The following is a 22,444-nucleotide window of genomic DNA, read 5'->3' on the forward strand; positions in this document are numbered from 1 at the left end:
ATTTGAAAAACCGGCGAGGGGGCATGTCTTCGAATTCCAGTCTGTATCCCTGGGAAACAATTAGCGTTATGCTGTGGACTTTGCGGAAGTAGGGGAGGACTTCTGCTCCTGGGAACTAGCTCAGTCCAGCTTTTTCCCCTTGCCTTTACCTCTGGCAACGAAGGACGATCCTCGTACCTTCTTGTTTTTATTGGAACGAAAGGACTGCATGTGATAATGTGGTACCTTCTTAGAATGCTGCGGGGGAACATAAGGTAAATGATTTACCGGCCGTAGCAGTAGAGACTAGGTCCGAGAGGCCTTCTCCAAACAACTCCTCCCCCTTGTACGGCAATGACTCCATATGCCGCTTTGAGTCGGCGTCTCCCGACCACCGTCGGGTCCACAAGAGCCGCCTAGCAGAAATAGACATAGCGTTTATTCTAGAGCTTAGTAAAAAAATGTCTCTCTGAGCATCCCTCATATATAAGGCAGCATCTCTGATATGCTCCATGGTCATTAGAATGGTATCCCTATCTAAGGTGTCCATCTCCGTAGATAAAAAGTCTGCCCATGCCACGACAGCACTACAAACCCAGGCCGACGCCATGGCCGGCCTAACTATAGTTCCTGAATGTGTGTAAATGTGCTTCATGGTAATTTCCTGCTTGCGATCAGCAGGATCCTTGAGGGAAGCAGTATCCGGAGAAGGCAGTGCCACCTTCTTGGATAAGCGTGTCAGCGCCTTGTCTACTTTAGGCGCAGATTCCCATCGTATCCGATCCTTCTGTGGAAAAGGATACGCCATGAGAATCCTTTTGGGAACATGGAGTCTCCTATACGGAGATTCCCAAGCCTTTTCGCATAATTCGCTTAGCTCAAATGAGGACGGAAACGTGACCTCAGGCTTTTTCCCTTTATACATGTGAACCCTCGTGTCAGGGACAGGGGGTTCCTCCGTGATATGCAAAACCTCTTTTATGGCAATAATCATGTACCTAATACCTTTTGCCACCTTCAGCTGTAATTTTGCATCCTCATAGTCGACACTAGAGTCAGTATCTGTGTCAGCGACCTGGGATATGGGGCGCTTTTGAGACCCTGAAGGTCCTGGCACCACAGCGACAGGCACGGACTGGCTACCTGACTGATCCCTAGCTTCAGCTTTGTCTAATCTTTTATGCAGGAGATTTACATTTGCATTCAAGACATTCAGCATATCCACCCAGTCCGGTGTCGGCGTTGCCGACGGCGACCTGACATTTAAGCACTCCCCCTCCACATTAAGTGAGCCTTCCCCATCAAACATGTCGACACAAACGTACCGACACACTGCGCACACCCAGGGAAATTTTTCTGAAGACAGTATCCCCTGAAACGCCCTTTGGAGAGAGAGAGAGAGAGAGAGAGAGTATGCCAGCACACACCCCAGCGCAACAACCTGGAGACCAACACAGAATGCTTTTCCCCAGCAGCGCTGTATTATACTTTATCCGCCAATTATGTGCCGCCCCCCCCCTCTCTTTTTAAACTCCCTTCACCGTGTGTAAGCAGGGGAGAGTCCGGGGAGCTTCCTCTCGGCGTTCTGTGGAGAGAGAAATGGCGCTGGTGAGTGCTGAGGGAGAAGCCCCGCCCGCTCGGCGGCGGGCGTCTGTCCTACTCAAAATCGTGTAAAATGGCGGGGGCTCAATTATATACATGTACAGTGCCCAACTGTACATGTATATACCATCTAAGAGGTGTTGTTATTGCTGCCCAGGGCGCGCGGCGCCCCCCCCCCCCCTCTCCCCCTCCCTCCCCCTGCACCCATACAGTGACCAGAGTGTGTGAGGTGATGTGGAGCAATGACGCACAGCTGCAGTGATGTGCGTTACCTCTGTGAAGCTGAAGGCTTCTGCTGCCTGAGACGCCTTCTTGCTTCTGTTTTTCTGGCTCTGTGAGGAGAACGGCGGCGTGGCTCCGGGGGTGGACGCCCAGGACGAACCTGTGTTCACCCCCTCTGAAGCTAATGGTGTCCAGTAGCCGAGGAAGCAGATCCTATCAGTTAAGTAGGTCTGCCCCTCTCTCCTCAGTCCCTTGATGCAGGGAGCCTGTTGCCAGTAGTGCTCCCTGTGAAAAAAGTAAAAATCCAAACAAAAATGCTTTCTGTAGCAAAGAACTCGAGAGCTCCCTACAGTGCACCCTTCATCCTCTGGGCACAGTGTAAAACGGAGGTCTGGAGGAGGGACATAGAGGGAGGAGCCAGTGCACACCCAGAATCCAAAGCTTTCTTAAAGTGCCCTATCTCCTGCGGAGCCCGTCTATTCCCCATGGTCCTTACGGAGTCCCCAGCATCCTCTAGGACGTTAGAGAAAATATTTTCTTATATGGTCAATATGCAGAATAACTGTTAATTGACTTCGAAATCTGCAGTCTGTCGAAAAGACGGAAGGGGTTCCAACCTATTCAATATATTCAAGTCGAGGAATTTGACTTGTCGAAAGCACGTAGATCGGCGGAATAGCTGCCAATCCACATGCTTGTATCGAAAACGGGGCCAAAACCGACAGGTTTTGGCCCCCTTTTCGACCATCTCAGTCCGACATAAAAAAAAAACGGGGGAGGGGGAGGGGATAGCCGCAGGGAGACAGGGGAGATCAGCGCTAAAGCAGTGCTGCAGCAGGATGTCTCACTGCAGCGCCGCTCACGGCAGCGTCCACTCGGCTCCAGCAAGTGAGGTCACGCTTGCTGGAGCCGGGTGGACACTGCCGTGAGGTCGGGCGCCTGTGTGACATCCTCCTGCAGCACTGCTCTCCTCAGTCTTCCCGCCGGCTGTCCCCGCTGGTCCGTCCCCCCCCCCCCCCCCTTCCCTCTCTCCTCCTCTGGGTCCCTCATCTCAAATAGACTTTTTAAAAGCCGAATTGAGAGGAGATTGAATAGGGGTTGTCAGATCCATTCCGAAAAATGCATGTAATGGATCCGACCCTAATTGAATATATCCCTAAATGTTTATAAGGCAGCACAGGTCACAAGCCTGATCAAATTTGGAATATCCCAAGCTAATTCAATGTTATAAATGTATACGTGCCATTTAATACTAAGTAAGATTCATATTTCTTTGAATATACTACTGCTGAGACAGTGAGTGTTGCTATATATACACACTCTCTGCACACCACTAGTGTGCATCTTTATATTTGAATAGGTATTTGCCCTGTAGCCACATCAGTATTTTGCACACAATTACTGCTTTCTCTATGTTAAAAGGTAAAACCTAACTAAAAACATTGTGTTCTTGTGTACATATTGGCCTATATCCTTAACCTTGCACTGTAGCTGCCTCAGGGCTCGATGCTGGCTCCTGCTCTGTAAGTGCTGGTGTAGCCTCCTCTTCCACCACAACTTGCTCCTGAGATGTGGAGAGGACAGCTTCCTCCTCAGGAACCTCTTCTGCTGCAGCATCTTCTAGGGCAGAGACACCCTCCTCCTCAGTGGTTTCAGACACTTCAACGGCTTTTTCCTTTTCACCTTTTAAAGGATTTGAGTAAAGATGATGCAGCTCCAACATAAAGCAATATAATTATCCTAGCTGTGCACTCAATGTTATGCAAAACAAGAAGCAGGTAAACATCAGTTCCGGGTTGTGAGGTACTTCTAGTTTGATGGCCTCAGCCCTATCCATAGAACTATATTTTCTTCAAGTAGGGAAATTTTTATAAGCAAAGACATTATAGCAGTTTTGTTTCAGGCCTCTAGTGCTCAAAGCATACATTTTTGTTAAAGCTTTGAGACACACTGAAATATTGGCATGACACTACTTACTCATATGGGGCAAATAGTCTGTAAAACCTGAGCCTTTCACCTAACAAAATGGTACAATATTCTTATTGCTTTCATTTTTGCATTGGATTAGTTCTGGGCAGAAGCTCCCTACTAAAAACATATTAGATGTCTTCTGCCAAGCTGTAGATGCTAACTAGTTACTGTATTAATATTAAATAAAATACATTTATGCGGAGAAAGCAGAGAAGGGTAATACCACCTAACACTAGTCACAGTTGTCATTTTAGAGGGCACCAGCACATGGGAAACAGTCATATAAGCTGTGGTAATGTGGAATGAGGAGGGGGGTATATTTTTTTTTAACCTCACTGTGTTCAGAAAGTGCAACAGATTACAGCATTATTAACATCTATGGATAGAGTATTTCAAGAGCCTAGAATACTGTATTATCAAATGAAGTGGGATATCAAAGTTTACATTAATCATCCATAATTATAGCTCTCATTTAAGTAGATAAGCTTTCCCAATAATAACCACAATTCAGCTTCCAATGACCTAACCTAGTGGTTCCCAAACGCGGTTCTCAAGGAGCACTAACAGTCCAGGTTTTAAGTATATCCATGCTTAGCTTTAATTAGTACTTCAGTCAATATGATTTAATCTGTGCTGAGCCATGGATATACTTAAAGCCTGGACCATTAATGCGCCTTGAGAATAGAGCTTGGGAACAACTGACCTAACCACGTGTGACTAATTGGATATAGTGGCAAGGAGTTCCCATATCTTTGATAACGAAGGGTGTTGTATCGCTGCATTCATACCTATGTGATATGAGCAAATATAACAGCCCTGAAAAGCATGCACTTATCTGGCTTATTCCTTCACCTGCCTAAGGCAGATGGAACAAAATTCCAGATAAGCCGCAGCTCATGCGGGCTTTTTGGGGCTCATAGGTTACCGCCCTTTATCACCATCCATTTTATCTCTCTCCGAAGGTTAGTAAATAGAGCCCTATGTGAATAAAATATCTGGTCATCAAAAACTGATAAATAAGCAGTTTATCCAAGTCATAAAGTGACATGCCAAAAAGTGTATTGGTCAGATATTCACAACCCCAGCCCCAACATGCCTAACACATTCATTTTGCATGAGTGCATTCATATAATTGCAAAACGTGAACAGCAGAGAGAGACGGGTGAGAAAGAGGACTGACAAGAGGAGCAGGTGGTAAGACAGCATTCTGGTTGTAACTCGTGATACGCGTTTAGTGTAGACCAGTGTGGCTTTTCCTCTCTGCATAAGAAGGCAAGCTTGTGCAGCCAACAGGAGTGATTAACAGTTGGACAATCAGCATGCAATCACATGTGGTTAAGACAAAATATGTCAAGCATGCATAGGTTTAGAAAAATGTATCCACAACAAAACTGCAGTTACCAAGGTCACGGTGCGGTAAATAGCTACCAGCTCATGTCCTGTGACCATGATTGTTCCTGATAGTTTAAGATTTTGTGTGAAATTAAAGAAATTATTTTCACTGAACCCACACATGGGACACTTCTTCACTAATTGGATGATGTAATATTCATATATCCCAGTATTGCGTTTTGTTTCATATAGCAGAGTGGCAGTCATATAGACACTAGAGTCATGTGCTCAGTTAGATTTTTAGGACTAAATGATTATATCTTACTATAAAAGAACACTATTAGTAATGCATAAAAACATGGTCTATGGTATAATCTGAAAAATACAACATGAAAACCTCTAGTAGAAGTTATTATTGTAAGATGTAATGCCTTTGACAATATAAAGCCATGGCCAAGAGAAGAGCTTTCGAGCGAGGAATAACTTTTCTTAGCCCTATGTTGCAATTTGGTGTTTATATGGATAGTGCTTTCTGGAAGGCTGAGACTAGTAGGTCAATAGGTGTGAAATCTATGCGACACCACATTGAGGAGCTGCTGCTGCAGCCAATCAAATCAGGTGCCTCATACATGGATCACAGAGCAGTAAACTCTGTTGGAAATTATACAACCAAAAAGATATAAATGCCATCACCTCAGCTGTACTTAGGATTGAGAACCTTGCAGTTACCGAGAAACTCAGCCATATCGTCAAAGGCAATGGTCTATTCTCTAATGTGACATCTTAAAGTACTCTGAAATGTCTAAAAGCTTAATGTATAGGCTGCTATGCTATCCAACTTAAATCAACACATTTACATTTAGCACTGGATTCAGTTAAAGTTAACCTAGCCAGGAACAATTATTACAGAGACAGACAGTTTGGGGGTTTTTGGGGAAATTCAGTTTTGACAGTTCCTGGTGATCTACATAAAAATAGTACAGTTGTGGCTTAGGGGTATATGCAATTCCGGGCAAATTGCGGCTTTTTTTCGCCCGTTTTTAAATTCGACCGGCGGGTGCCGGAATTCGACATATTCAATAAAAAACGGATTCGACAGTCCCACTGTCGAAAAACGGACCAATTGACGGATAAGTGCGTCCTGTATTCGACTTTTCAGACGGCGCAAAAATGGTTAAAAAAAAAAACACAGAAAAAAATTGCGTGGGGTCCCCCCTCCTAAGCATAACCAGCCTCGGGCTCTTTGAGCCGGTCCTGGTTGTAAAAATACGGAGATCCCCCCGTATTTTTAGAACCAGCACCGGGCTCTGCGTCAAGTCCTGGTGCAAAAAATACGGGGGACAAAGCGTAGGGGTCCCCCGTATTTTTTGAACCAGCACCGGGCTCCACTAGAGCTGGAGAGATAATGCCACAGCCGGGAGAGAGATAGATATATAGATATAGATAGATAGAGAGATAGAGAGATATATATATATATCTCTCTATCTATCTCTCTATAATATCTATGTCCCTGCGGCCGTGGCATTACCCCCCAACTAGTCACCCCTGGCCGGGGTACCCTGGAGGAGTGGGGATCCCTTAAATCAAGCCCCCCCCCCCCTCCAGCCACCCAAGGGCAAGGGGTGAAGCCCGAGGCTGTCCCCCCATCCAAGGGCTGCGGATGGGGGGCTGCTAGCCATGTGTAAAAACGAAAGAATATTGTTTTTTGCAGAAGAACTACAAGTCCCAGCAAGCCTCCCCCGCAAGCTGGTTCTTGGAGAACCACAAGTACCAGCATGCGCGGGGGGGCCCCCGCTGGTACCTGTAGTTCTTCTGCAAAAAAAAATACCCAAATAAAAACAGGACACGCACACCTTGAAAGTAAAACTTTTTTTGCCAAGTACGTGGATTACAAAAACAAGACAGGACACACTGGATTTAGGCGAGTATAATTTCATTTTCAGGTACCCCGGACTCTACATGGAGAAGCGGACAGAGGTCGGCGTGTGAACATAGGTAAGTATGTGTGTGTCGGCATGTGTGTAATAAAGTTGTACTTTTACGGTGTGCGTGTCCTGTTTTTATTTGGGTTTTTTTTTTTGCAGAAGAACTACAGGTACCAGCGCCGCCCCCCCCCCCCCGCATGCTGGTACTTGTGGTTCTCCAAGTACCAGCTTGCGGGGGAGGCTTGCTGGGACTTGTAGTTCTTCTAAAAAAAAAAAAAAAACAATATTCTTTCATTTTTACACATGGCTATCAGCCCCCCATCCGCAGCCCTTGGATGGGGGGGGGGGGGGGGGGCACACAGACTCGGGCTTCACCCCTGGCCCTTGGGTGGCTGGAGGGGGGGACCCCCTGATTTAAGGGGTCCCCACTCCTCCAGGGTACCCCAGCCAGGGGTGACTAGTTGGGGGGGGGGGGGGGGGGGGGGTAATGCCACGGCCGCAGGGACCTATACAAAAGTGTCCCCCGGCTGTGGCATTATCTCTCTAGCTAGTGGAGCCCGGTGCTGGTTCAAAAAATACGGGGGACCCCTACGCTTTTTGTCCCCCGTATTTTTTGCACCAGGACCGGACGCAGAGCCCGGTGCTTGTTCTAAAAATACGGGGGAACCCCTGTCCATTTCCCCCCCGTATTTTTACTACCAGGACCGGCTCAAAGAGGGGGGACCCCACGCATTTTTCTTCGGGTTTTTAACCCATTCCCACTCCTTCCCACTGAAAACCATGCTCTCTCTATTTTAGTCAGTTTAAAAAAAAAATATTAAATTTAAAAAAAAAATATAAATAGTTAAATCTCCTAATAGACAAACCAAGTACCTAACCCCTTCTAATATAAATAGATATGCTATTAGCAATAAAAAAAAAAAGCACAAAAAAAAAAAAACATGTTTTTAAAAATTTATTAGATTCCGCCAGCAAAGTGAGGCGGAATGAAATTGACGAATTTACTGTCGAAAAGCACTGTTGTCGAACAGACATTCTTCAATTGAATATACTTTTGTCGAAAAGCCGCATTTTTACCATTGCAGAAATGTCGAATTTGTCAACTGTCGATTTTGAAAAAGTCGAATCTGAAAAGTCAGTTTTTTTGTCGAAAAGTACGGTATTAAATTGTCGAAAAAAATTTGTCGCAAATACCCCGTTTTTCGACATTTTCGCCAATTCGACCGCAATTGCATATACCCCTTAGTCTTCAAAATTATACAAGCCATGTGAAATTAAGTTTGACTTCATTTGTGCATTACATGGTGCTACGTAGATTAGTGTGAAATTATTGCTATGTCTATATAGTAGATCATACAATAGTCAGGTGCACAAGTGACAATAGAGTACAGAGGCATGTTATCAGGGAACTAGGGTGTGTTTAGAATTCATGAACTATAAAAATATACTTGGAGCATGGATGAAAATTTATTGAGATGAAGTACATAGCATTGTATGGTATTATGTATTCTGGAATTTAAAAAAAATAAACTTTTAAATAGTCTAACTCCTGCTTAATCTCTTGATCCATTTACAAAAATCAAAACCAGAAGGCACTGAACAAGTCACTATAAATAATAAGAACCACAGCAATATACAGCATGGTTCTCTAAATATGAAAGAGCATTTTGCAGCAATTAAAATAAATGTCACAATCTTACAGAAGTATCTGTGCTGGGTTTCATAAGTCAGTGCTAACAATTATTTCCTCTTAAATTCCATTTAGCAAAATAATGCCCAAAATAGATTAGAAAAAGAAGGCCTAAAACAAACTTGTAGTGGCTTATTATAAGAAAACCCAAGGTATGCAATGCTATGTGAGCAAAGTGGTGTGATAAAATAGTGCTACCCAATACAGACATATGGGTATAATAAAAAGATAGATAGATCATAACCTCACTTTCACACTGGATATTGATGTTAAATTCTAGTACAGTCAAGGACATAAATTTATAAACATAGGGGGAAAATCAATTAGCTGTGATAACCCGTTTTGTGGCAAAAACGGATTTTATTGCAATAAGCCCCTATTCAATTGTCTGCAATAAATTACAAGCAATAATTCTCCATATGTTTACCATGAATTTCACTTTACCACACATGAGCAGGTGATAAGCTTGGGGAAAACACTTATTATGAGGTAAAAATGTTGGGAATGGGTGCAGAACCCCTGGGACACCCCCCAGAACGACTACTTAGAAGTTTGACATTTTTAAGAACACACCATCTGCATTTTTCACATATGCCTGCAAATTAAATAAATTGAAGGAGCATCTTCCCAGTAATCTATAATGTCTGAATGAAGGGTTGACCACTAATTATTGAGGCATGCAACTTCCAGTTCTCTACATGCCTTGAAGGAAACCCTCAATCTCAAAATGTGACGGGCAGAGGAAGGATTTTAGGAACTCTTTATCTAGGAGGCAGCAATTAATGGAGGCCTACAAGATTCCAGAGACCATATACTGTATAACATATGACTATTAACGGCAACTATCTTGTAAAGTTGCCATTCTGGATTTTTACAATTTTTTCAAATTTCGATTACTCACAAATATTGAATAAACTTTTCTACACTTAATTTATACATGGGTCTTTGAACTACACAGCTTGTTTTATAGTTGTATTCTTAATAAAATGTTAGCTAATGACAAGCTTCTAACAAAGGATTCAAAAACACCTTGTAAGGGGTTTTGTTTTTTGTATAACTAACTGTCTCATATGATAGTCCGTTTTAACGGTATTTGGTTGGGTTAACCAACCTATTTCTAATTTAATTTAAATGAATTACACTTTATTGTATATATTTATGTTCTCATATCATGGATTCTACTGAAATTTGACATCAGTACCTCGTGTGAAAGGGAATATTTTTAATTTACTATACTCGCTTGTACTGTATGCCTGTATAGGGTAGTGCCATTTTATCACAAAGCATTCCTCACATAGCATAAAATAAACTTAATTCACTAAGATACAAGAAACCCCACATTTTCATATGCCAAATCTAGAAATCTGCTAAAGCTACAAAATACTCTTTCATCAGCAAGTTGCCTTTAAGCCATAGCTTTTTCCCAAAATACGGAGCTAATCTACAGTAGAGGCCATGCTTCGCGTATTAAGGAAAGCAAGCAGGAGTATGTTAGTTCCATAACACACAGTATTCCAAAGCTTTCCCCCGTTAGTTTCATTTATAGAACAATTTAATCACAAAATAACATTTAGGGAATAAAACTCCACCTCTTAAGTTAAGAGAAATTCCACCAAGGAATCCCAGTCACAGGTGAAAAAAATAAAATAAAGGACAGTCAGTCGAAACGTAACATTCAGAGTTGTCTTTATTGGACAGTCATTTACACACACAGGTCATCGGAGCAATCAGCCATAACCTATTCAATTAACTTAACACATTTCACAAAACAATGTAAGAGCTGGATCCAACCCCCTCATGGACCAAATGGGGTTTATATACAGTATTAGACAAAAGAAAAATAAAAAAATAAAAAAGGTAAAATGAAAGTGTTGGTATTTAAGTGACGGGTGAGACTATAGTCATCACTAGAGTTAGGCTGCACGGCAAGGTGGACTGTCTTTATGCTCCTATAGCTTCAACTTTGAGTAGACATTACCATGGGCTTTATTCTGGAAATTGTAAGTGAAAAAAAAAGAAAAAAAGTGACAATTAGCGTAAAATGAACATGAGCCAAAAAAAAAAAAAAAAAAAAAAATGAATAAGTGCTCATGCCAAAGAATGTGTGTAAGGTACATTAAAAATTGTATTAAGAGCTAACCAGAATTAACAGACACCAAGAAACTTTCATACACAGTGACAGACAGGACATGCTCGGTTGTGAACAAGGATGAAAACAGTTGTGTTAGTCTCATATGGAATATTAAAACAAATTTACTGGGCCTCAAGTATGCAAATGTTAGTAGTGTAACATATGGACTGTGATGATTTACTTGCTTTTAAAATTCTTTAATAGTTATTTTATTGTAAGAAACAAATATCAGCTGCTTGAAAACCTTGTTCAGAACAGATGGGTTATTTTTACAGTACATGCTGCTTTGCCCGGGTTCCCCACTCTGTATATGGTGTATAATACAATAGACATGCTCTGTTACAGTGCAACAGATTATGCTGGCACAAGATACATATGTATTAACTGTTAGTGTACTAATGTTTATCTGTGTATAGGATTAAGTAGCCAGGCCAAAGCAATATGTTCTGCAAGCACTAGGAAAAATATAGTAGGAAAAAAACCACATGCATAGAAGAAGAAATATAGAAGGAAACTTACCGTCATCACCTGAAAAACAAAAAATACAATTAAAAATAAGAATTTACTTACCGATAATTCTATTTCTCGTAGTCCGTAGTGGATGCTGGGAACTCCGTAAGGACCATGGGGAATAGCGGCTCCGCAGGAGACTGGGCACATCTAAAGAAAGCTTTAGGACTATCTGGTGTGCACTGGCTCCTCCCCCTATGACCCTCCTCCAAGCCTCAGTTAGGATACTGTGCCCGGACGAGCGTACACAATAAGGAAGGATTTTGAATCCCGGGTAAGACTCATACTAGCCACACCAATCACACCGTACAACTTGTGATATGAAACCCAGTTAACAGCATGATAACAGAGGAGCCTCTGAATAGATGGCTCACAACAAGAACCCGATTAGTTAACAATAACTATATACAAGTATTGCAGACAATCCGCACTTGGGATGGGCGCCCAGCATCCACTACGGACTACGAGAAATAGAATTATTGGTAAGTAAATTCTTATTTTCTCTGACGTCCTAGTGGATGCTGGGAACTCCGTAAGGACCATGGGGATTATACCAAAGCTCCCAAACGGGTGGGAGAGTGCGGATGACTCTGCAGCACCGAATGAGAGAACTCCAGGTCCTCCTCAGCCAGGGTATCAAATTCGTAGAATTTTGCAAACGTATTTGCCCCTGACCAAGTAGCTGCTCGGCAAAGTTGTAAAGCCGAGACCCCTCGGGCAGCCGCCCAAGATGAGCCCACCGTCCTTGTGGAATGGGCTTTTATTGATTTAGGCTGCGGTAATCCTACCGCAGAATGCGCCAGCTGAATAGTGCTACAAATCCAGCGCGCAATAGACTGCTTAGAAGCAGGAGCACCCAGCTTGTTGGGTGCCATCAGGAGAAACAGCGAGTCAGTTTTCCTGACTCCAGCCGTCCTGGAAAAATAAAATTTTCAGGGCCCTGACTACGTCCAGCAACTTGGAATCCTCCAAGTCCCCAGTAGCCGCAGGCACCACAATAGGTTGGTTCAAGTGAAAACCTGAGACCACCTTCGGGAGAAACTGAGGACGAGTCCTCAACTCTGCCCTATCCATACAGAAAATCAGATAAGGCCTTTTACATGACAAAGCCGCCAATTCTGACACACGCCTGGCCAAGGCCAAGGCCAAGAGCATGACCACTTTCCACGCGAGATACTTTAGCTCCATGGTTTTAAGTGGCTCAACCAATGCGACATTAGGAAATCCAACACCACGCTGAGATCCAAAAAGTGCCACAGGAGGCACAAAAGGAGGCTGAATATGTAGTACTCCTTTAACCAAAGTCTGAACTTCAGGCAGTGAAGCCAATTCTTTCTGGAAGAAAATCGACAGAGCCGAAATCTGGACCTTGATGGACCCCAATTTGAGGCCCAAACGTCACCCCTGCTTGCAGGAAGTGCAGGAATCGACATAGTTGAAATTCCTCCGTCGGGGCCTTCATGGCCTCCCACCAAGCAACAAATTTTCGCCAAACGCGGCGATAATGTCTTGCGGTGACATCCTTCCTGGCTATGATCAGGGTAGGGATGACTTCCTTCGGAAAACCCTTTTCCTTTAGGATCCGGTGTTCTACCGCCATGCCGTCAAACGCAGCCGCGGTAAGTCTTGGAACAGACAGGGTCCCTGCTGCAGCAGGTCTTGTCTGAGCGGCAGAGGCCAAGGGTCCTCTGCCAGCATCTCTTGAAGTTCCGGGTACCAAGCTCTTCATGGCCAATCCGGAACCCCGAGTATGGTTTTCACTCCTCGCCTTCTTATTATTCTCAGTACCTTGGGTATGAGAGGTAGAGGAGGAGACACATAAACCGACTGGTACACCCACGGTGTCACTAGAGCGTCCCCAGCGATCGCCTGAGGGTCCCTTGACCTGGCGCAATATCTTTTCAACTTCTTGTTGAGGCGGGACGCCATCATGTCCACCCGTGGTCATTCCCAACGGTTTACCCGCATTTGGAAAACTTCTGGATGAAGTCCCCATTCTCCTGGGTGTAGGTCGCCCATCGGAGAATCCTTGTGGCTTCTGCCATCGCCATCCTGCTTCTTGTGCCGCCCTGTCTGTTTACATGGGCGACCGCCGTGATGTCGTCTGATTGGATCAGTACCGGCTGGTTCCGAAGCAGGGGCCTTGCTTGTCTTAGGGCATTGTAAATGGCCCTTAGCTGCAGAATATTTATGTGAAGCGAAATCTCCTTGGAAATTTCTTCCCTGTGTGACTGCACCCCAGCCCCGAAGGCTGGCATCCGTGGTCACCAGGACCCAGTCCTGTATTCCGAATCTGCGGCCCACTAGTAGATGAGCCCTCTGCAGCCACCACAGCAGCGACACCCTGTTTCTTGCTGACAGGGTTATCCGCTGTTGTATCTGTACATGGTACCCGGACCATTAGTCCCACAGGTCCCACTGGAACGTCCTTGCGTGGAGTCTTCCGAATGGAATTATGCTTCGTACGAAGCTACCATTTTTCCCAGGACTCGTGTGCATTGATGTACAGACACCTGTCCTGGTTTTAGGATGTCTCTGACTAGAGATGACAACTCCTCTGCTTTTTCCACTGGAAGAAACACTCTTTTCTGGTCTGCGTTCAGAAACATTCCCAGGAACAGAAGACGTGTCGTCGGGACCAGCTGTGACTTTGGAATATTGAGAATCCAGTCGTGCTGTTGTAGCACTTCCCGAGAGAGTGCTACCCCCACTACCAACTGTTCTTTGGACCTCGCCTTTATCAGGAGATCGTCCAAGTACGGGATAATAAAAACTTCCTTCTTGCGAAGGAGTATCATCACTTCGGCCATTACCTAGGTAAAGACCTTCGGTGCCGTGGACAACTCCAACGGCCGCGTCTGGAACGGATAGTGACAGTCCTGTACCATATATCTGAGGTACTCCTGGTGAGGGGGGGGGAATGGGGACATGCAGGTACGCATCCTTGATGTCCAGGGAGACCCTGTAATCCCCCTCATCCAGGCTCGTAATAAGCGCTCTGAGCGATTCCATCTTGAACTTGAATCTTCTGATATAAAAGTTCAAGTATTTTAATTTCAAGATGGGTCTCACCGAACCGTTTCGGTACCACAACCACTGTGGAATAGTAACCCCTTCCTTGCTGAAGGAGGGGCACCTTGACAATCACTTGTTGTGATTATAGTGTTGAATATCCACCAACACAGTCTCCCTGGCAGAGGGAGGTGCCGGTAAGGCAGATTTTAGGAAACGGCGGGGGGGAAGAACGTCTCGAACTCCAGCCTGTACCCCTGAGATACTACTTGAAGGAGCCAGGGATCCATGTGAGAGAGCCCACTGTCTGAGACGGGCCCCCACCGTACCTGGGTCCGCCTGAGCAGCCCCAGCACCATGCTGTGGACCTACCGGACGCAGGGAGGACTTCTGCTCTTGGGAACTAGCTGTGTGTTGCAGCTTTTTTCCTCTACCTTTGCCTCTCGGCAGAAAGGATGAGCCTCTAGCCCTCTTGCTTTTCTGGGGCCGAAAGGACTGTACTTGATGATACGGTGCTTTCTTTTGTTGTGGGGTAGCCTGTGGCAAAAAAAATCGATTTCCCAACAGTAGCTGTGGAAACGAGGTCTGAAAAACCATCCCCAAACAGTTTTACCCCCTTATAGCGCAACTTCCATGTGCCGATTCGAGTCGGCATCGCCTGACCATTGCCAAGTCCATAACCCCCGTCTGGCGGCAATGGACCTAGCGCTTATTTTTGATGCCAGCCGGCAAATATCCCTCTGTGCATCACGCATGTATAAGACCACGTCTTTTATATGCTCTATTTTCAGCAAAATATTGTCCCTATCCATAGTTATTTTCCGACAGGGAATCTGACTACGCAGCGGGAGCACTGCACATCCATGCCGAAGCAACGGCTGGTCGCAATATAATGCCCTAGTGTGTGACCATATCTTATAGGGTAACCTCCTGCTTTCTATCAGCAGGTTCCTTCAGGGCGGCCGTACCCGAAGACGGTAGTGCCACCTTTTCTGATAAGCGTGTAAGCGCTGTATCTACCCTATGGGGTGTTTCCCCGCGTGACCTATCCTCTGGCGGGAAAGGGTACGCTGCCAATAACCGTTGTAGAAATTATCAATTTCTTACCGGGGGAAGACCACTCTTCCTCACACACCTCATTTAATTTCTCAGATGCAGGAAAAACTACTAATAGTTTTCTCTCACCAAACACAATACCCTTTTATGTGGTACCTGGGGTATAATCATAAATGTGTAATACATTTTTCATTGTCTCAATCCTGTAACGGGTGGACCTATTTGGAGGGTACACCAGTCTCATCGATGTCGACACTGGAGTCAGTATCCGTGTCGACATCTGTGTCTGTTATCTGAGGTAGCGGGCGATTTTAGAGCCCCCCATGACATTTGAGACGCTGGAACAGGCACAAGCTGAGTAGCTGGCTGTTCCGTGTCGTCGACCTTTTATGTAAGGAGTTGACACTTTCACGTAATCCTTCCATAAGTTCAACCACACCGGTGTCGACCCCGCAGGGGGTGACAACATATTTACAGGCATTCGCTCCGCCTCCACCTCATTATCCTCCCATACCTGTCGACACAGCCGTACCGACACACAGCACACACACAGGGAATGCTCTGATAGAGGACAGGACCCCACAAAGCCCTTTGGGGAGACAGAGGGAGAGTATGCCAGCACACACCAGGGCGCTATATATCACAGGGATAGCACCTATAAAAAAGTGTTTTCCCTTATAGCTGCATATATGTTGTATACTGCGCCTAAATTGTGCCCCCCCCCCTCTCTTTTTAACCCTTTCTGTAGTGTATTAACTGCAGGGGAGAGCCAGGGAGCTTCCCTCCAACGGAGCTGTGAGGGAAAAATGGCGCCAGTGTGCTGAAGGAGATAGCTCCGCCCCTTTTTCGCTGACTTTTCTCCCGCATTTTTATGGAATCTGGCAGGGGTTAATATACATCCATATAGCCCTGGGGGTTATATGTGATGTATTTTTGCCAGCCAAGGTGTTTATATTGCTGCTCAGGGCGCCCCCCCCCCCAGCGCCCTGCACCCTCAGTGACCGGAGTGTGTGGTGTGCATGAGGAGCAATGGCGCACAGTTGCAGTGCTGTGCGCTACCTTGGTGAAGACTGATGTCTTCTGCCGCCGATTTTCCGGACCTCTTCTTGCTTCTGGCTCTGAAAGGGGGCCGGCGGCGCGGCTCTGGGACCGGACTCCGAGGCTGGGCCTGTGTTCGGTCCCTCTGGAGCTAATGGTGTCCAGTAGCCTAAGAAGCCCAAGCTGGCTGCAAGCAGGCAGGTTCACTTCTTCTCCCCTTAGTCCCTCGATGCAGTGAGCCTGTTGCAAGCAGGTCTCACTGAAAATAAAAAACCTAAAACTAACTTTTTCTAAGAAGCTCAGGAGAGCCTCCTAGATTGCACCCTGCTCGGTCGGGCACAAAAATCTAACTGAGGCTTGGAGGAGGGTCATAGGGGGAGGAGCCAGTGCACACCAGATAGTCCTAAAGCTTTCTTTAGATGTGCCCAGTCTCCTGTGGAGCCGCTATTCCCCATGGTCCTTACGGAGTTCCCAGCATCCACTAGGACGTCAGAGAAATGCTTTGCACTTTTGCCAAAGTGATAGAGATATTAAAGAACCAAATAGTTTGAGATATTGGGCAACAGATCAAATCTTAGTTATTATAAAGTATACTAAAAAGTAGGAATTTGTCTAGACAAAAAGGAATAAAAAAATAAACTAAATTAATAAAGGTAAAATAGTCCCCCACCGCACTACAAAGCATCAGAAATGAAATTTCAATATTGCATGATAATAGGAATACACAGATCTCAGTTTGCATATATTTTAAATGATATGATTAAGCTACCAGGCCGTGTCAAGGCAGCTTAATTATATTGTATATATTGTTATACTACGAGATAACAGCACATATCTGAAAATATCGAAGTTGGAGGATCTTGGGGTGCCTCCAGGTGAATTGGCTCTCAATTTAGATATATTCATGAATGTGCTATTATCATGTAGCATAACATGCAATAGGATTATTGGCCTTGACGCAGTCTGGCAACTTAATCCTATTTTTGCAAATATATGCAAACAGATCTCTGTATTTCTATCATCATATAGCATACAAATCTAATTGCGGATCCTTTGTAGTGAGCTCTGGGAATATTTGTCCTTACTGTCGTATTATAAAGTATGCTTGCCAAAAAGAATGTGCACACCTGCAAGTATGTACTTGGAAGAGAGGTGGTGCATTGTTACTGAACACAACTTCACAATTGTTCTGTATAGTATACCTCAATCATATCTGCCTAACTCAGTGGTCATAATCATATCTGAATGCCCCAGTAAAATCCATGTATCACATCAACCACAGCTTGTACTCAACAGCAACACAATCCTGTCATTATTACTCTGATCCCACAATCCATTACGATTCTCATTATGTTCCCATATAGTTCTATATCCTTATATACAGCATACTTTCATATTGAGCCTTGTATGTATATGGACAGAATCTATTACTCATTGCGTAAAGCAGAAGTGTGAGGGCATAGTGGTGAGGGCATTGAGTAGTAACGGAGAGATTTATCTGTTCAGGTGGTGCACGTGGAAGGAGCAGAGGTGTATTTTTCATAGAAGTCTGTAGGAGTAGCCCTGTGCCTAGCATTTAATGTACATTGAGGAGCTGGGGGAGGAAGGGGGGAGGGGTCCAATCTCAGGTCTCTACGAATAGTGGCATATGGAAAATTCTGTAAATATTTACATAGAGTGCTACAAATTTGATGGACACTCCTGCTCTTGCTCATGTCTATTCTTTACTGTTTCCAAATACCAATAATGATTTGCACTAAAACAGTCTTATCTCCCAGTCCTTATAAATTATACCGCATTCACATCGCAAATGCCGGATCCTACCCGGTAAGACAAACGTGTACTTACCGGGTGGGACCCGGCATTTGCGCTCCTCTGCTGGCTTTCCGACCCGGCAATATACCGGGTCGGTTGCCATAGCAGCGGAGGGAGCAGCAGCAGCAGGGGCGGGGGTGGAGGCGGCGCCGGGAGATGAGCTCATCTCCTGCGCCGCCTCTGCCTATGCTGTGAATGGGAGCCGATTCGCATCGGAACGGCTCCCATTCACACTGCGCCTGACCCGGTAATCAACCCGGTAAGAACCCTTCTTTTTTACCGGGTTGAATTACCGGGTCAGGCGACCCGCTAATTCACAATTGGACCTTTCACATCGCACACGGACCCGTTTCGACACGGCAATATGCCGTGTCGGTACCGGGTTTTCAGTGCGATGTGAAAGGGGTATTAGTAGACTTGAACATCATGAATGTAGGTCACTAGCAGCTTAAAAAACACAAGTCCAGTTTTGTGGACATCCTATTCCTCAGCACCTCTCTAAAAATATAAGAACCTTAAATGTTAAGTTATGAAAATACAGGCCCTTTCTAGATGCACCTTAGCAGAGTATCTAACGTCACATGCATGTTAACTAACTGCTTTCAGATGGCAGGGGGTCCACAGATGACCAAGGACATGGAAATCGGAGCAGAATGTATACAAAGAACTATACAACCTCGCCTACCAAGTCAGCTGCAGGTACCATTAAAAAAAACACTATAGCGTAGTAACTGCAACAAATATGTTATCACTGGGCTATCACTGTTAGCCCAGTGGTAAGCAAAGTATGTACAATAACCCTTCCTACTATTATAGGGATAAGACTATTCTTACTGTGAGAATCAACTGCGGGTCTCAGCTGTGTGTGGATGTATTCGTGTCTGTCACGGAAACGGGCTCGATCACTGCTCAATGTGCGGTACAACTGGAATGAGGGGAGAAAAATAACAAGCATATTTACTGATGAGCTTTTAGCAAAAAGACTAAATAAACATTACAGTTTGCAGATTACTTTACCAAGCACATGCCCTTTATACACTTGGAATCTGCATGTTCAGTGTTTTGTAACTTGCATTGCCAATTGTTTAACATTTATGTGGAAATTAAGTCACTTTATTAAACTTTTGGCCTACGTTAAAGCATTCTATCTTGCTTTCCATGCCAATGTAGTTTTGTACTCCGCTTGTGCCCCTTGGCAGACTCCAAAACCAACCATAGTTCCTATTGTCAGAAAAAATATGGATTTCTTTGTAACCTGACCGGTTGCAAATGTTGAATCATATGCCATGCTCATTTACCAAATTTTTGTTTACAGAAAGAGAAACCTTGGAATGGGAGTTTTGGGTAAGCACAGCCCATTTTGGTTTGGAGAATAAAATAAATAAATAAATAAAAATGTAAAAAAAATAAATACTATTTTAATACCTACCGGTAAATCCTTTTCGGTAGTCCATAAGGGATATTGGGGACACATTAGTACAAAGGGGTATAGACGGGGTCCAAAAGGAGCCAGTGCACTTTAAATTTCTTCAAGTGGGTGTTCTGGCTCCTACCCTCTATGCCCCCTCCCACAGGCAGTTATAGGTAAAACAGTGCCCGAAGGAGAAAGAACATATGCTAGAGAAGGAATTTAATAACAGTGAGTGGTGAGATTTTTCACCAGCACACCAAGAACATAAACACGACCAGCAACTGCTGGCAACAAAAAAAACAGCAGCTGAGCAGGTAACATACAATATACCACATGCAGAAAGTCACCGCACTGGACTACGAGAAAAGGATTTACCGATAGGTATTAAAATCCTATTTTCTCTAACATCCATAAGGGATACTGGGGACACAGTACGATGGGGACGTCCCAAAGTTTCCAGAACGGGCAGGAATGTGCGGAGACATCTGCAGCACCGCCTGCCCAAACTGGGTATCCTCTTTGGCCAGGGTATCAAATCTGTATAACTTCACAATGGTGTTCGTCCCCGACCAGGTAGCAGATTGGCACAGCTGCAGGGCCAAGACTCCTCGGGCAGCCGCCCAGGAAGACCCCACTGATCTAGTAGAGTGGGCCTTCAGAGACAGTGGAACAGGCAAGCCTGCCAAAACACAGGCCTGTTGGATAGTGAGCCTAAGCCAACGAGCAATGGACTGCTTTTCTGCGCATCATACAGCACAAACAATGAATCAGTCTTTCTGATTCGAGCCGTTCTCTTGACATAGATCTTCAAGGCTCTCACAGCATCCAATGACTCCGGAGGAGCAGAAGTCCCAGGACTGGACGGAATTACAAGAGGTTGATTCAAATGGAACGCAGAAACGACCTTCGGCAGGAACTGCTGTCTAGTCCTGAGCTCCGCTCTGTCCTCGTAAAAGAGCAAATACAGACTTTTACACGATAAGGCCCCTAATTCAGAGACGCGTCAAGCAGAAGCCAGGGCCAGTAACATCACAGTCTTCCACGTGAGGTACTTATCTTCTACAGTCATCAGAGGTTCAAACCAGGAGGACTGTAGAAAATTCAACACCACATTCAAATCCCAAGGTGCAGTGAAGGTCTGCAAGAAGGTCTGAACTTCTGGCAACACTGCCAATTTCTTCCGGAAGAAAATTGAGCGCGCTGAAATCGGGACCTTAATGGAACCCAGACGTAAGCCCGTATCCACAACAGCCTGCAGGAAACTGAGGAACCGCCCCAAGTGGAACTCTGCAGGCCGATATGTGCGTTCTTCGCACAAGGAGACATACTTTTTCCAGATATGGTGAAAGTGTTTTGAAGTTACAGGTTTCCTGGCCTGAACCATGGTAGCAATAACCTTTCTGGAAAGGCCCTTGTGAGCTAGGATATTCCGCTCAACTTCCAGGACGTCAAACGAAGCCCTTGCAAGTCCGGGAAGACGAACGGTCCTTGCTGAAGAAGGTCCCTTCTTAACGGTAGAGGCCAAGGGTTTTCTACAGACATGGCCAGAATATCAGTGTACCAAGTTCTCCGGGACAATCAGGAATGCCCGAACATCGGTCACAGTGAAAAATCAGATAGGGGGACCTACAACACAAGGCACCCAAATCTAATACCCGTCTAGCAGAGGCAATAGCCAGCAGAAACAATACCTTGAGAGAAAGCCACTTAAGGTCCACAGATTCAAGAGGTTCAAACGGAGACTCTTGCAAGGCCTCCAGAAACAGCGACAAATCCCAAGGAGCCACAGGTGGGACATAGGGAGGTTGAATCCGTAAAACACACTGAGTGAATGTATGATCATCAGGCAGAGTCGCAATTTTTCTCTGAAATCATACTGACAAGGCTGAAAATAGGATTTTGGTACTTACCAGGTAAATCCTTTTCTTTGAATCCATAGGGGGCACTGGAGTACTCTTGGGATATGGACAGCTTTAGCAGAACAAAGGCACTGAATATTTAAATTTAGTAACTCTCCTCCCCATCATATTCCCAGAGCACCTCAGTTTTTTACTGAGCCGAACAGGAGCGATAGAGAGGTTGACAATGGAGAATTACATATAACATAACGGACAACAATAAAGTTGACACATAATGTTACTGACAACTAAACAATTGACACCATAACCGATAGAACTTGAAAATTTGAACCAGTCGGTGAGAATGTGTTACCATAAGATATCCAAAACTTACCACAAACCAGGTAAAACTGCTCTGGGTGGGCGTCCAGTGTCCCCTATGGATTCAAAGAAAAGGATTTATCTGGTAAGTACCAAAATCCTATTTTCTTTTTCATCCACTAGGGGTCACTGGAGTACTCTTGGGACGTACCAAAGCTTCCCTGTGGGTGGGAGAGCTGTTTGGCACCTGTAACACTAGGCGGCGAAAGCTAGATGCTGATGCCGCAAACGTATCAAACTTGTAAAAGCGCACAAACGTGTGCACTGATGACCATGTAGCCGCACGGCAAAGCTGCGTCGTAGAAGCCCCACGACCAGCTGCCCATGAAGTTCCCACAGAACGTGTGGAATGAGCTGTTACTGATGTAGGCGGCTGTAACCTAGCATGAAGGTAAGCCTGACGTATGGTCAGTTTAATCCATCTGGATAACTTCTGCTTAGAAGCGGGCCAACCCATCTTGGCAGCATCATAGAGAACAAACAACAAATCCGTCTTACAAACTGTAGACGTTCGGGATACATAAACGCGTA

General features: G+C 44.9%; 1 protein-coding gene across 1 annotated transcript in view; it reads right to left on the reverse strand.

Annotated features, from left to right (window-relative positions):
• MGARP (mitochondria localized glutamic acid rich protein) overlaps nucleotides 1–22,444 on the reverse strand; it is a 78,047-nt gene that overhangs the window by 34,952 nt on the left and 20,651 nt on the right. Inside the window, exons 3-6 of the mRNA XM_063956437.1 lie at nucleotides 19,036–19,208; nucleotides 18,778–18,781; nucleotides 11,372–11,380; nucleotides 3,283–3,517 (exon numbers count right to left, since the gene is read on the reverse strand). Coding sequence (XP_063812507.1) covers nucleotides 3,283–3,517; nucleotides 11,372–11,380; nucleotides 18,778–18,781; nucleotides 19,036–19,208 — 421 coding nt within the window. The remainder of the gene's footprint in view (nucleotides 1–3,282; nucleotides 3,518–11,371; nucleotides 11,381–18,777; nucleotides 18,782–19,035; nucleotides 19,209–22,444) is intronic.

Source organism: Pseudophryne corroboree, chromosome 1 (assembly GCF_028390025.1).
Source record: "Pseudophryne corroboree isolate aPseCor3 chromosome 1, aPseCor3.hap2, whole genome shotgun sequence".
Lineage (NCBI taxonomy): Eukaryota > Metazoa > Chordata > Amphibia > Anura > Myobatrachidae > Pseudophryne > Pseudophryne corroboree.